The 13,968-nt window shown below is 48.7% G+C and overlaps 1 protein-coding gene across 1 annotated transcript in view; it reads right to left on the reverse strand.

The window, feature by feature from the left end:
- The window catches only part of Smad3 (SMAD family member 3), a 115,923-nt gene that overhangs the window by 8,446 nt on the left and 93,509 nt on the right, over positions 1–13,968 (reverse strand). The window contains exons 5-6 of the mRNA XM_013010246.1: positions 10,835–10,885; positions 830–1,042 (exon numbers count right to left, since the gene is read on the reverse strand). Coding sequence (XP_012865700.1) covers positions 830–1,042; positions 10,835–10,885 — 264 coding nt within the window. The remainder of the gene's footprint in view (positions 1–829; positions 1,043–10,834; positions 10,886–13,968) is intronic.

The following is a 13,968-nucleotide window of genomic DNA, read 5'->3' on the forward strand; positions in this document are numbered from 1 at the left end:
AAAAAAAAAGAATAACTGCCCATTTATTAGCCCTGACTAACCTATCTGTATGTTAGGGTTGTTTTTTTGTTTGTAGGGTTTTTTTGGTAGTTCTAGAATTTGAGCTCAGAGTCTCAAGTACTCTACTACTTGAGCCATGCCCCCACCCCCAGTTCCTTTTTGCTTTAGTTTGTCTTGAGGTAGGGTCTCATACTTTTGCTCAGCGCTAGCTTCAGAGCACAGTCCTTACTTTTGATTCCTGAGTAGCTGGGACTATAGACATTCGACACCACACCGGGCCTGTATGCATATTGTTGTTGAAAGAATCTGGCATGTTGCTTTTCCCATAGATCGCCCTTCCTTATCCCCTTAATTGAGGCGTTTCCCCCTCTGTAGCTTCTAGATTTTTTTTTTTTTTTTTGGGTCCGGTCGTGGGGCCTGAACTCAGGGCCTGGGCGCTGTCCCTCAGCTCTTCAGCTCAAGGCTAGCGCTCTACCACTTGAGCCACAGTGCCACTTCCGGCTTTTTTCTTTTTGCTTATGTGGTGCTGAGGAATCGAACCCAGGGCCTCAGGCATGCAAGGCAAGCGCTCTACCACTGGGCCAACTTCCCAGCCCAGCTTCTAGATTTTTCAGACATTCTCTTGGTCTTTGGGTTAGGAATGACCAAACAAGCTGAACTTCTGTGCCTTTCTGGGAGTCACTAGGACAATAGAGAATTTGGGAGCAGATGAGGGAGCTGAGTCCTTCCTCAGGCCCCAGTGGGAGGCAGGCAGAGCTAGGAAGAGCTCTGTGCACAGGCTACCCCAGCTAGGATGGGGATGGAGGTAAGAAACATGGCCGCCTGTTACCAATGTGCCTCCGTGTGAGTTCGACCGCGGCGTTCCTGTTGACGTTGGACAGCAGACCCAGGCAGAAGCGCTCTGAGTTGGAGGGGTCGGTGAAGCCGTCCACTGTCATCGACGGCTGCGAGGCGTGGAATGTCTCCCCGACACGCTGGTTCAGCTCATAATAGGAGATGGAGCACCAGAAGGCCGGCTCACAGTAGGTGACAGGCTGCAAGTCTGGGGAGACACAGTCCATGGGATCAGTGAGCTCCAAGAATGTCCTGGAAGATTCTTTCCCACTTCTCTGAGGTGTCAATGACCCTCTCCCTGTGTGGCTTTCATTGCTTACATATTTTTGAGGGGAGGAAGGGAGTGCCAATACTGGGGGTTTTTGGTTTTTTTGGGGGGTGGTCCGGTCATGGGGCCTGAACTCAGGGCCTGGGTGCTGTCCCCTCAGCTCTTCAGCTCAAGGCTAGCGCTCTACCACTTGAGCCACAGCGCCACTTCCAGCTTTTTTTTCTTTTTGCTTATGTGGTGCTGAGGAATCAAACCCAGGGCCTCAGGCATGCAAGACATGCGCTCTACCACTGAGCCACCTTCCCAGCCCCAATACTGGGGTTTGAACCCAGGGCCTAGGCACTGTCCCTTAGCCTTTTTCACTCAAGGCTGTTGCTCTACCACTTGAGTCATGACTCCACTTCTGACTTTTTGGTAGCTAATTGGAGATATGAATCTCATGGGCTTTCCTGCCTGAGCTGCCTTCAAACCACGTCCTCAGATCTCAGCGTCCTGAGTAGCTAGGATTACCTAGTGACACCAGGCTTCAGACCCACTCTTTAATATACTTAAAAGTCACATGGTCATTTAGGATACGTCTGCGTATGAGCTGGTATCCATTCCTAAGTGTTCTGACTGTCCAAGAGGACCACACTGTCCCAGGGCCCCTCTCTCTCCCTCTACTTCACCTGGCAGCATGGGCTATGATTCAGAGGGGTGGGAGGGGCTCAGTGCTGACTGGAGAACCCTGCCCCTCCCCCCACACACACACATATCAGGCAACTTCCAGGAACAAGTGTCTGCTGTGGACCTCTGCTTATTGACTCTGGAAGAACCCAACTCCAAGAGACTGGAAACTGGGCTGCTCACAGGAAAGGGCTGAGGTGTCTCCTGACAGAGACGCGCATTCACATCCTCCTGAAGGTCAGAAGCCACTGGGGTAATGGGGGAGCACAGACATTCCTCCACACCACTCACACCCACACAGGGCAGGTGGGTGAGGATGCCTCTCCCCCTGCTGGGTTCCCAGCCTTAGCACTCCTGACACGTGGGGCTTAGGAGGAAAGGGTGCCAAACATTGCAGGATATTTTCAGCAGCATCTCAGCACCCATTAGATGTTACAAGCATCCACCCCTCTCCCTCTCTCTCTCTCTCTCAACTGGCGACAATTTTTTTAAAAAAATGTCACTAAGCACCAATGGCTCACACCTGTAATCCTAGCTACTCAGGAGGCTGAGATGTGAGGATCATGGTTCAAAGTCAGCCTGAGCAGAAAGCTTCTGTGAGACTCTTATCTCCAGTTGACTATCAAAAAGCCAAAGTGGAGCTGTGGCTCAAATGGTAGAGTGCTGGCCTTGAGCATAAAAAGCTCAGGAACAGTGCCCAGGCCCTAAGATGGACATACGCACGCACACGCACACACACACACGTACATGTTCCCAGCCACCGCCAGATGTGTTCCAGCACTGGAAAATACCCTGGGTTAAAGTCATGGTCCTCAATGTCAAGCCAGATCATAAATAGCCACATAGAGAATTTCACCTCCCACTTTACCTCCACCAGAGGGCTGAGTTCTCTTTCCCACTGGTACTGTTATAGTTCTTTCGTACTAGCTCACCAAAGGCAGAGGGGCCAGGCACTCAGGATGTGGTGTTGAGAATAACCATGATTCTTCATATTGAGCATGTCCTGGTTCTTTTACAAACTCTACCTGAAGAGAGCCCAACTATCTCAGGTCCCTACCTAGTCATCCACACTGGCAGGGATCTACACGGCTGCCAGGGGTACAGGCAAAGCTGTGGCCTGTGCTCTGTCTGACTCCTAAGCTTGGGCCACATCAGCCATGTCTGCCTTTGCGCTATGCTTCTGCATTCCAGTGAGATGAGCTGTATTCTAAACACTGCAGTCACTAAAATGCGAGCTGTGTTGCTTTGGAAACAGTTATTTTTGTGCTTTTTTTTAATTTGAAAAAAAAAAAAAAGGATTTGAGTACCGGTGGTTCATGCCTTATAATCCTAGCTACTCTGAAGGTTGAGATCTGAGGATCCTGGTTTGAAGCCAGCCAAGACAAGAAAATTGCTAATTAACCACCCAAAAGTCAGAAGTGGAGCTGTGGCTCAGGTGGTAGAGCACCAGCTTTGAATGAAAAAAGCTTAAGGGACAGTGCCGCAGACCCTGTGTTCAAGCCCCAGTACTGGCACAAATAAAGGAAGAGAGGAGGAAAAAATCCTTCAAAATAACCAGGCAACATATCAAGTTGCTGGCTTTTGATGCCCAGGTGCAGGCCTGCTGACCTTGCATATTGACTTTGGGGGACATACTCTCCCTTTTCACTCAGGGCTTTTGAGTCTGCTACAATAACTAGAGGACTGGAAGACATCTACAGAGAACCTTCCAGGTCACTCCATCTGGCACAGGTTAGTCTGAAGAAGAGGCAGAGTGGGCTGATCTGGGTCAGCCCTGATTTACTCAGCAATGCACAGAACTGAACAAAATCCTCACCCCCAAATCATAAAAGTCCAGGCAAAAATACAGTGAGCAAAGCTCCCAGGGAACACTGATAGACCACTCATCCAAACAAAAGAAAAGCTGGCAGGCGACCTACAAAAGACTGTCACAGAATTCCCGAACCATGGTCTAGGGACGGGTGGCTTCAAGGGGTCCTAGGCTGAGAGACCCTGACAAGCAGATCAAAACCCTTCTCCAAACACCCCGCAACTGCAGACACAGTGTTATGGAAACATTGGATATGTAGCTCGACACATCATTAGCAAGGTGCTGGTTGGAGGTGCACAGTCACCATGCTAGTGCTAAGTCTGCAGGCCACTGTTTTACAGTGCTGTGTGGATAAGCTGCCCTGGCTCACAAGCAGGACAGACCTGGGTAGCACATTATACTTTTCTAGTCACTGCAAACAACAATAAGGCAACTGTGCTTCTCTCTCTCCTTTCTGCAAGATGAGCTGCAAACCAAACGCGGTGGTCAGCTTGTGATATTACTGGTGTTTGAATTCAGGGCTCTGCACATGATAGGCCAGCACTCTACCACTTTGGCTACATTCAAAACCCTTTTTGTTTGGTTATTTGTTTTTGTTCCTGAGACAGGGTCTATTGTCACCGTTGTCCAGGCGAACCACAACTCTCAATCATCCTGCCTCTCTGTCTTCCAAGGAGCTCAGATTTACAGAGCTGGGATTATAGGTGTACACTACCATGCCTGACTACATTTGTAAACTGGACATCTCCCCCCATTTCTTTCCCACTGAAGATGCACAGCACAATCAGTGCACTAAGAGCAAAACGCCACAATTCTACACAAGAAAAAGCTGTATCACACAGGATAACCATGTGTGTTTACTGAAAGAGGGCTCAACTTGGCTCCGAGCTTCTGAGAAGACAAAGCAAAAAACAGAATATAATCCAAGTATGATGGGCAGATGCACAGTGCTCACCAGATCCCTGAGGGAAACAAAGCCTGTCCTGGCACTAAACCTTAACAATCTTCTGGGGGGGTGGCAAGAATCTCCCCCTCTCCCGGCTTCAGCAGTCAAGCTAGTGAGCAGGCCCTGGTTTAAAAACCAGAGACTCTGAATACCTGGGCTGGTAGACCATGGCACATGCCAAGGCCACAGCCCTGCTCCTATCAGACTGCTGGGTTGTCGTGCTATGTGGGACACATAGCATCCTCCAGCTGCAGTGGTCACGGCCCCTCCCCCACCTGTGTGGTGTTAGCCAGACATTCTTAAGTGGCATGGGTGCTCAATTCTTGGCTGGCCCCCTGCCAGCCAAACACATTGGCCGGCTTCAGTTTTGAGCCCTGTTCCAAGTTGGCATAGACTTTCTGTTTTGTTTAAGGAAAAGAAAACAATAAAATCCAGAAGGCAATGCTTGGGTTCAGAGACGACTATTAGTAACATGTGCAAAAGATCTGAATGCGGCAAAGGTGAGAGGGATTCGCTTTCTGCTCTAATTGAAAGCAGGGAATGGCAATGGCTCAAGCCTGTCATCCCAGCTCCTCAGGAGACGGAGAATCTGAGGATCACAGTTCAAAGTTAGCCAGGCCAAAGAAACAGGTCCCCTGGTTTCCATTACTTGCAATAACTAGTATATGTCTAGGACAAGCGGAAAAGATCAAAAGCTATGTACATATGACCATATAAGATGATGCTAAGCAAAATGAACCCCAAGATAGGGACACAAGTGGTTTTATCTCTCTTGCTGTTGTTTTTAATGTATTTATAATGTACCATGTGATTTTTGTTTCTTTTGATGTTCTCCCCCATGGTATAACCCCTGTTTACAATGTATTGGATTCCAGGGCTCTGTATTTTGTATATACATTTTTATAATTTGAGGAGGGGAAGGGAAATAACAAAATGCTAAAATAAGAATACAGGTTGACCCACATTGAGAGGTACAAGACACTATGTTAAAAACAAACTTTACAACTTCAGGGGTAGGGAGCAGGAGTTGGGGATGTGGGGCAGGAAGGGATGGTAGGGGAAAAACAAAGGAAGAGGTTAACAATGCTTGATAGGAAATGTACTCATTACATTACTCATGTAACTCTAACCCCTCTGTACAGTATTTTTACAATAAAAATATATACAAAAAAATAAAGTAGATCACTAAAAACAAAAAACAAAAAAAGTCAGCCAGGGCAGGAAAGTCCATGAGAGTCTTCTCTCCAATTAACCAACAAGAATCAGAACCTGGAGCTATGGCTCAAGTGGTAGAGTGCCAGACTTGAGTGGGAAAAAAAAAAGCTAAGAGATCATGAGTTCAAGCCCCAGGACTTGCACCAAAAGAAAACAGAAAAAGAAAAAAGAAAAGGCAACAGGGAATGGACAAAGGCCGTGAACAGTGGCCTGCCTAAAGCCTCCAGTCCTGCAGAAGCCAGCTCAGCCTCCACCTCCAGGGATTCCACCCCCACCCCCCACTTCCCTTCCAGATACCATCTGCTACCTGGGCTGTCCCCGCCCTTACCCTATAGCTTCTGACCTGTAAGGCCCAATGCAGGACTGTAAGACATTCCCTGACTCCTTCCTGCCTCCTGGTGCTTAGCACACACCGTGGCATTAGCACTCCATAGCTTCAGGCCAGCTGTGTCTCCAACTTTGGGCCTTCCTTGCATTCTAGCTCAGAGACTAAAAGCAACTAGCTGAAATATACATAAAAACAACCTAGTGGAGGCCGGGCGCTGGTGGCTCATGCCTGTAATCCTAGCTACTCAGGAGGCTGAGAGCTGAAGATCACTGTTCAAACCAGACCAGGCATGGCAGTCCATGAGACTTTTTTTTTTTTTTTGCTTGTTTGTTTTTTGTTGGAGTTGGGCCTGAACTCTGGGCCTGGGCGCTGTTCCTCGGCTCTTCAGCTCTAAGGCTAGCACCCTACCACATGAGCCACAGAGCCACTTCCAGCTTTTTCTGCTTATGTGGTGCTGAGGAATCGAACCCAGGGCCTCATGCATGCAAGGCAAGCGCTCTACCACTGAGCCACCTTCCCACCTGTCCATGAGACTCTTACCTCCAATTAACCACCAAAAAGCCAGAAGAGGAGCTGTGGCTCAAGTGGTAAAGCACTGGCTTGAGCAAAAAAAGTTGAGGGATAGTGCCCAGGCCCTGAGTTCAAGCCCTAGGACGAACAGATAGACAGACAGACAGACAGGCAGACACACACACACACACATACACACACACAAAGAACCTTGTGATCTTTTAGCCTAACAGTTCAATGTAATCAAGAACAACAGCAAAGTCTACAGGTCCCAGGAAGGTGAGGATGTAGAACAGAGCCAACTTCCTGTCTTTCATCATATCATCATTTCACCTTGCCTGTGAATTTACAAGCTACCCAAGACTGATGCAAGAGAGAATCTGAGAAAAGTACCTGGTGCCTAGTGTCAGTGGCTCACATGTGTCATCCTCGCTACTCAGGAGGCTGAGATCTGAGGCTCATGGTTCAAAGGCACCCCCAGCTTTAGCCAATGAACTTCCACAAAGACTAGAAATGGAGTTGTGCCTCAAGTGGTAGAGTACTAGCTTTGAGCATAAAAATTCAAGGCCTAGCCAGGCACCAGTGGCTCACGCCTGTAATCCTAGCTACTCAGGAGGCTGAGATTTGAGGATCCAGGTTCAAAACCAGCCAGTGTAGGAAAGTCTGTGAGACTCTTATCTCCAATTAACCCCCAGAAAACCAGAAATGCTGCTGTGGGCTCAAGTGGTAGAGCGTTTGCCTTGAGCTGAAGAGCTCAGGGACAGCATCTAGGCCCAAGGCCCAGAGTTCAAGTCCTACAACTGACACAAACAAAAAACAAAAACCTCAAGGACAAGACCCAGAACTGGCAAAAAAAAGAGAGAGAGAGAGAGAGAGAAGGAAAGGAAGGAAAGGAAGGGAAGGAAGGAAGGAAGGAAGGAAGGAAGGAAGGAAGGAAGGAAGGAAGGAGGGAAGGAGGGAAGGAGGGAGGGAGGGAGGGAGGGAGGGAGGTGGGGGAGAGAGGAGTGAGTAGGGGAGAGAAAGAGGGGAAAGAAAGGTATGTGTGTGGTAGCATGGGCACAGTGGCCCCTGGTCAGGCCTGTGATCTGGGCTCCTGTCTTCTCTTCAGGGCCAGGGGCCTCCTACCTTGCAGCTGCCCTGCCATCCACCCTTTCTGCTCTGGTGCCAGAGGGCAAGGCTTATCCTGCCAGGATGCTGCGAGAAGCCATCCACCTCTGGAATGCCAGCTCAGCTGTTGCCCCTGGGGTGCTCCTGGGCCTATGTCCTCAAGTCCAGCCACTCCCTGGATGTCTCACAGGAAAGCAGGGAACAACTTACTCACCTGGCAGGAGCCGGTGCGTTACCTTTCTCCTCTCTCCACCTGCCACCACCTCCTTCCCCTTCATTTGTTCCAACCTTTCTGAGTTACATGCTTGGGAAATTCCAGGTGTGACTCACCCAGCACTATGTGTAACAGCCCATCACCTGCTCACAGCCCCCTGCAAAACAAACGTCCTAGGGCTCCCGAGTGCAGTAGGCCTGGCTGGGCCTTGGTCATGCTTTGGGGGCGTGGCTTTGCTGTGTGGCAGGATACTCAACCTTTCCCAAACCTGGGACCCGCACCAAAATGGGGAGGAAATGAAAGAGGAAGTCACAGTTTCTTTCTGTATAATAACCTCACAACCATACCTTTCTTTTTGTTGTTGTGGGTGGTGGTGGTCATGGGGCTTGAACTCAGGGCCTGAGTGATGTCCCAGAGCTTTTTCACTCAAGGCTAGCATTCTACCACTTTAAGCCACAGCTCTACTTCTGGTTTTCTGGTGGTTAATTGGAGATAAGAGTCCTACGAACTTTCCTGCCCAGGCTGGCTTTGAACAATGACCCTCAGATCTCGGCATCCTGAGTAGCTAGGATTACAAGCCTGAGCCCCAGAACCTAGCTTACAACACTATTGTGTGTGTGTGTGTGTGTGTGTGTGTCTATGTGCACCTGGGCACCATTCCTTAGCTTTTTCATTCAAGGCTAGTGATCTATCACTTGAACAACTGCTCCACTTACAGCTTTTTTTGTTGGTTAATTAGAGATGAGCCCAGTGATCTTTCCTGCCTGGTTGTCTTTGAACCAGGATCCTGAGATCTCAGCCTCCTGAGTAGCTAGGATTATGGACATGGACCACCAGCACCCAGCTATCCAGCCTCTTGTTCTAGAATTAGTTTTTGTTCTTAGGAACCCAACAAGACCACGGAGCATCTCCAGGCAGGTCTCTGATGGATCTACCAATCCTCCCTCCCCCCACATCTAGACTGGCACAGGGTGACTGGGCCCGAGGTAGCTGGGTAACAAGGGAATAAGGTGGGACAAACTGGTTAATGACTACCCTTCTGAGTGAGACTAACAGGGGTACCTGGTCTTAGTGGAGCACAAAGCAGTGATCTGCTGTAGTAGGGAACACATGCTATGTCCCAGAAGTCTTGAGTTCAAAGCCAGCTTCCCTGTTCAGCAGTTTAACCTGAATTAAACTGAGTTAACCTGTTCTATTCTTGGTTTTCTAATCTGTAAAGTGAAAATTGACAATACTTCTACATTCTAAAGTGAGTTTTAAGCTGAAGATCTGAGGGTCACAGTTCGAAGCCAGCCTAGGCAGAAAAGCCTGTGAGATTCTTTTCTCTAATAAACCAGCAAAAAGCCAGAAGTAGAGTTGTGACTCAAGTGGTAGAGTGCTAGCCTTGAGAAAACAAGACAGGGACAATATCCAGGCCCTGAGTTCAAGCCCTAGGACCAGAAAAATACACCTTCAAGCATCTCTTTATTTTCCAAATGATGTTGTATCTGACATTGTCAGTCAAGCTCTAGAAACACATTGGCATGAGAGTCAAACCACTTGAATCCCCACACCTGACATTAATGATCACTGTTCCTGAGCAATTTAGTGAGGGCCAGCTTGTAATGCCTCAAGACGATCCACAAGACCAGAGTATCAAAAGTTCCCTCAATAAAAACAATAAACATGCCAGGCACTGGTGGCTCACACCTGTAATCCAAGCTACTCAGAGGAGGGGCAAGAAAAGTCCATGAGACTCTTATTACCAGTTAACCAGCAAAAGGCCAGAAATGGAGATGTAGATCAAATGGCAGAGTGCCAGCCTTGAGCACCAAAGCTAAGAAAGAATGCAAGGCTCTGAGTTCAAGGCTCAGTACTAGCACCAACAAAAACAAACCCAACCCAGACATTCAATGGTTTTCAGCCCTCAGGCAAGCTCCAGCCACAGCCTCCACACAGCTGCTACGCCCAAGAGCTGAAGGACACTTCCTGGCTAGCCCTGCAACTCTAGGGAACCCTGACCCAGCAGTGCAAAACCGGGGGACTGTTTGTAAACAGGGCCTGGTACTCTAAAACCTCGTGAGCTAAAGCAAACCAAAACCAAGGCATCCAAATATGGAAACACATTTACAAAATAACACAAATAATATACCCAGTGACCCTACAGGCAAGGCTCACATATCAATGCTGGACACAAGTGCCAGGAAACAAAACAAAGCAACAAAAAACCAGAAGAAACACAGGACATAGCACAGCTGTGGCAGGTAGTGCCATTATGGGTACACTAGCATTTTCCTGCCAGATTCTTTAAATGTTGCTGCTTTAGTAACAAATTGTTGCCGGGCGCTGGTGGCTCACGCCTGTAATCCTAACAACTCAGGAGGCTGAGATCTGAGGATCGCGGTTCAAAGCCAGCCCGGGCAGGAGAGACCGTGAGACTCCTATCTCCAATAAACCACCAGAAAACCGGAAGTGGCGCTGTGGCTCAAGTGGTAGAGCGCTCGCCTTGAGCTGAAGATCTGAGGGACAGCGCCCAGGCCCAGAGTTCAGGCCCTACGACCGACAAAAGAAAAAGACAAATCGGTGCATTTGAGTAAGTCTATGGAAGCCGCAGATGGTGTGTGCACAGCTGCTTGTGGTCTTGCCCCAAACCACACAGTGAGCTTGGCTGACCACAGCCCCATCTTCTAGGTCTAAGGTCTGCGGGATTTTCATTCACTCACGTCTGAACACCACACTGAGGAAACACAATCCCAGGCCTATGGTGTCTTTGCTGCCACCAGCGCTCTCAGATTTCCCTGTTCTGCCATGACCTAGCATGGCTATAACCAGAACCCAGCGGGCGGGGTCTGGGCTGGTGTAGGAGCCTCATCTCCAAGGCCCCCTCCCTCAAGGGCCACCAGTGGTCTGCATCCAGAAGAGGATCCCACATATACAGCCGAAGAAGAGCTACTCACCCAAGTTATTGTGTGCTGGGGACATCGGATTCGGGGATAGGTTTGGAGAACCTGCAAGGTGAGACATAGTTGTGAGACTTTATAAGTGATGGGGGTGGGGAGGAGGGAGAGGGAGCTGAATTACTTCACACTTCATCAAGATGAGTGGCTAATCATCACCAGGACCGAGAAGCCTGGACCAAGCCTGGAGAAGCCAAGTCTGGCCTCATTTCCCCTCCCTAGGCCCACTGCTCTCTCTGTGGAATGGATGGATGGAACAGAGGGCCTTACGGTCCTCTGGCAACCTGAGCAGTTAGGATCCTACACAAGGCCCCAGCCCAAGGCTGTGTTCAGCACACACACACCTGCCCTTAGGAAAGACAAACCGCATCCAGGAAAATGGGATGACAGGAGTCCTCTCCCCTGCCATGCCCAGCCCCAGGTAGCAAGAGGCCCAAGGCTCAATAGCCATTTCCAGCCTCTGCTGCACTCCATCCACACATTGCTTTTTGTGTGTATGTGCTGATCCTTGAACTCAAGGCTTGGGTGCTATGTCTTCGCTTTTTCTCTCAAGGCTGGTGCTCTTGAGCCATTTGAGTCACAGAACCATTTCTGGCTTCAAATCATAATCCTCCAATCTCATCCTTTCGAGTAGCTAGGATTACAGATGTGAGCCACTGGCACCCAGCTCTGATTGGCTTCATTTAAAGGGACTTGAAGCATTTCCAATATTCCAAATGATAGTTTTATCTCACATTGTCAGGCAAGGTCTGGAAACATACAGACATCCAAGAGCCTATTTGGAAAAGTGTTTACAAAATAACACAATGTTTTCCATTCTTTGGAGTGGAAAAAAAAAAACCCATACACATGAGGACTCCACAGGCAAAGTTCAGACATCAATGCTGGATGCACAAATGCCAGAAAGACAAGGATAAAACAGACATCTGTAGCCAGATGCTGGTGGCTCATGCCTGTAATCCTAGCTACTCAGAAGGCCAAGATCTGAGGATTGTTAGTTTGAAGCCAGCCTGGGCAGAAAAATCTGTGAGATTCTTACCTCCAATTAACCATCAAAAAGTTGTAAGTAGAGCTGTGTCTCAAGTGGTAAGAGTGCCAGCCTTGAGCCAAAAAAGCTCCAGCACAGTGCCCAGGCCCTGAGTTCAAGCCCCAGGCCACATGAATACACTCACATTCACACACACACACACACACACACCCCAGACAGCTCTGACAGGTGATGCCATTATGGGCACACTGGTATTCCAAACAAATTCTGCCATGTCCAGCCCACACTGGTATTCCAAACAAATTCTGCCATGTCCAGCCCACCAGGTGCAATAGCTCTAGTACCTGGAAATACCAACTTTAGGAAATTCATAAACCAGTCCTGGGAATCCTGCCACTCAGCCAGCAGACAGATAGTGCATGGCAAAATGGCTCATACGGGAAAATGTCCAGCTCTACCTAGTTCACACTCTGGCATCATGTCTCTACCCTCAATCCCAGAAGAAAGGGAAAATGCACAGCATCATCAGCCATCAAAGGAATTCTGCAGCTGCCTTTCCACACAGCAGCCTCCTGCTTATTGACCCTCCCGCCCCAGTGCCTGTGTGGTTCAGGCTGAGTGGTGACTTACAGTAAGTAAGACCACACAGTCCTTGAGCTGGGCCTACTCTGGGTCTCAAGCACGCACCACCTTGTACTTTCCTAGGGGTTCTTTTGTCTCACCCACAGCTAGAATCTCCATAGCAACAGAGATGGACCATAGTTTCTTCTCCTCCATAACACCGAATGCAATGGGACAGGGACCAAGTCAGTCATGGGGTATAGACACCACTCACCACATGTGAGCTATGTAGTCAAATGTCTTCTAAACCTTTGAATCCCAATTTTCTCCAATGGTATAAGATGAGGATAATGTGGTCTTTTTTGACTTACAAAAATTAAGGAAGAATTTTCCTATAAAGGTGCTAATGTAGCCAGGCGTGGGAACACATACCTGTCGTATCAGCGACTAGGGAAGTGAGAGTAGGAGGATTGTGGCTTGAGACCAGACTAGGCTAAAGCACAAAACCCTATCTGAAAAATAAACTAGACCAAAAATGAGCTGGGGCATTGACTTTAAATGACAGAGCCCTGAGTTCAATCCCCAGTGTGCGCACATACACACACACACACACACACACACACACACACACACACACGCTAACACCACGACTGGTACACAGTACAGTAGGCAATCAGTAAATATGTGTTTTATTTTGTGTTGGCTGCATTTGCAAAGACAAGAAAACTCTAGAACTTTCTCCCTGGTCTCATAGGACATAGATGGTGCAAAGGGGGAGACCCAAAAGTGACCACGGTGACCAAAACACCTGTCCACTTGACCTGGCAAGGAAGCCAAGAGGAAGAATCAAGAATAGAGACCTCTATTCACACATGTTTAGACTGGCTGGGCTCCCCCCAAAGCTAGTCTTCCTCCCTTTTAGAGAAATCACAAATGATCACGTCTGAATGCTATAGTAAGAAGAAGGGACAGGAAAACAATGAGACAAGAAGAAGGAGAAAGAAGGGGTGGAAGGAAGAAGAGGCAGAGAGGAAGACACGTGGCTATCCTTCCCATATACGTCCCATGTTCTCTGGTTGTGTTTGTTCATAATAGTAAATGTCAGAGACAAGACGAAAGCAAGAAAGGAGGGTGACAAAAATCCCAGTAGGATTGGAGAAACACTGCGGAGCTAGTGTGCTTCTTATGCCAGCTTTTCAGATCTGTAAGCTTGCAGTGGTTACTTGGCACTGACTATAGGAAGACCATCTATGCCTGCCAGCTGCGGTGGGTGTGTGTGTTGACCCCAGCACCTCTATTTACAATGCATATGTGAGCTTCTGGTTCTTTGAGGAATTGCACAATCTCCTCTGGGCTATACACAGAGCAGGTGGCTCCACCGTGTCTAGCAGCTCAGTGTGCGCGCAAGCGTGCCTGCCACCAACGAGATGGGACATCTGCTCAGCTCCCTCCTCCCCTCACCCAACCACACACAATGCAGCAATGCTGCTAGCTGCTCCCTCCATGTGGCAGCTGGGGTTCCATTCAAGGCGCTGCTGGTTTGGAGCCAATTTGATCCCATAATAAATGATGTGGGAAACATCTG

This window comes from Dipodomys ordii, unplaced genomic scaffold (assembly GCF_000151885.1).
Source record: "Dipodomys ordii isolate 6190 unplaced genomic scaffold, Dord_2.0 Scaffold11, whole genome shotgun sequence".
In the NCBI taxonomy this organism is placed as follows: Eukaryota; Metazoa; Chordata; class Mammalia; order Rodentia; family Heteromyidae; genus Dipodomys; species Dipodomys ordii.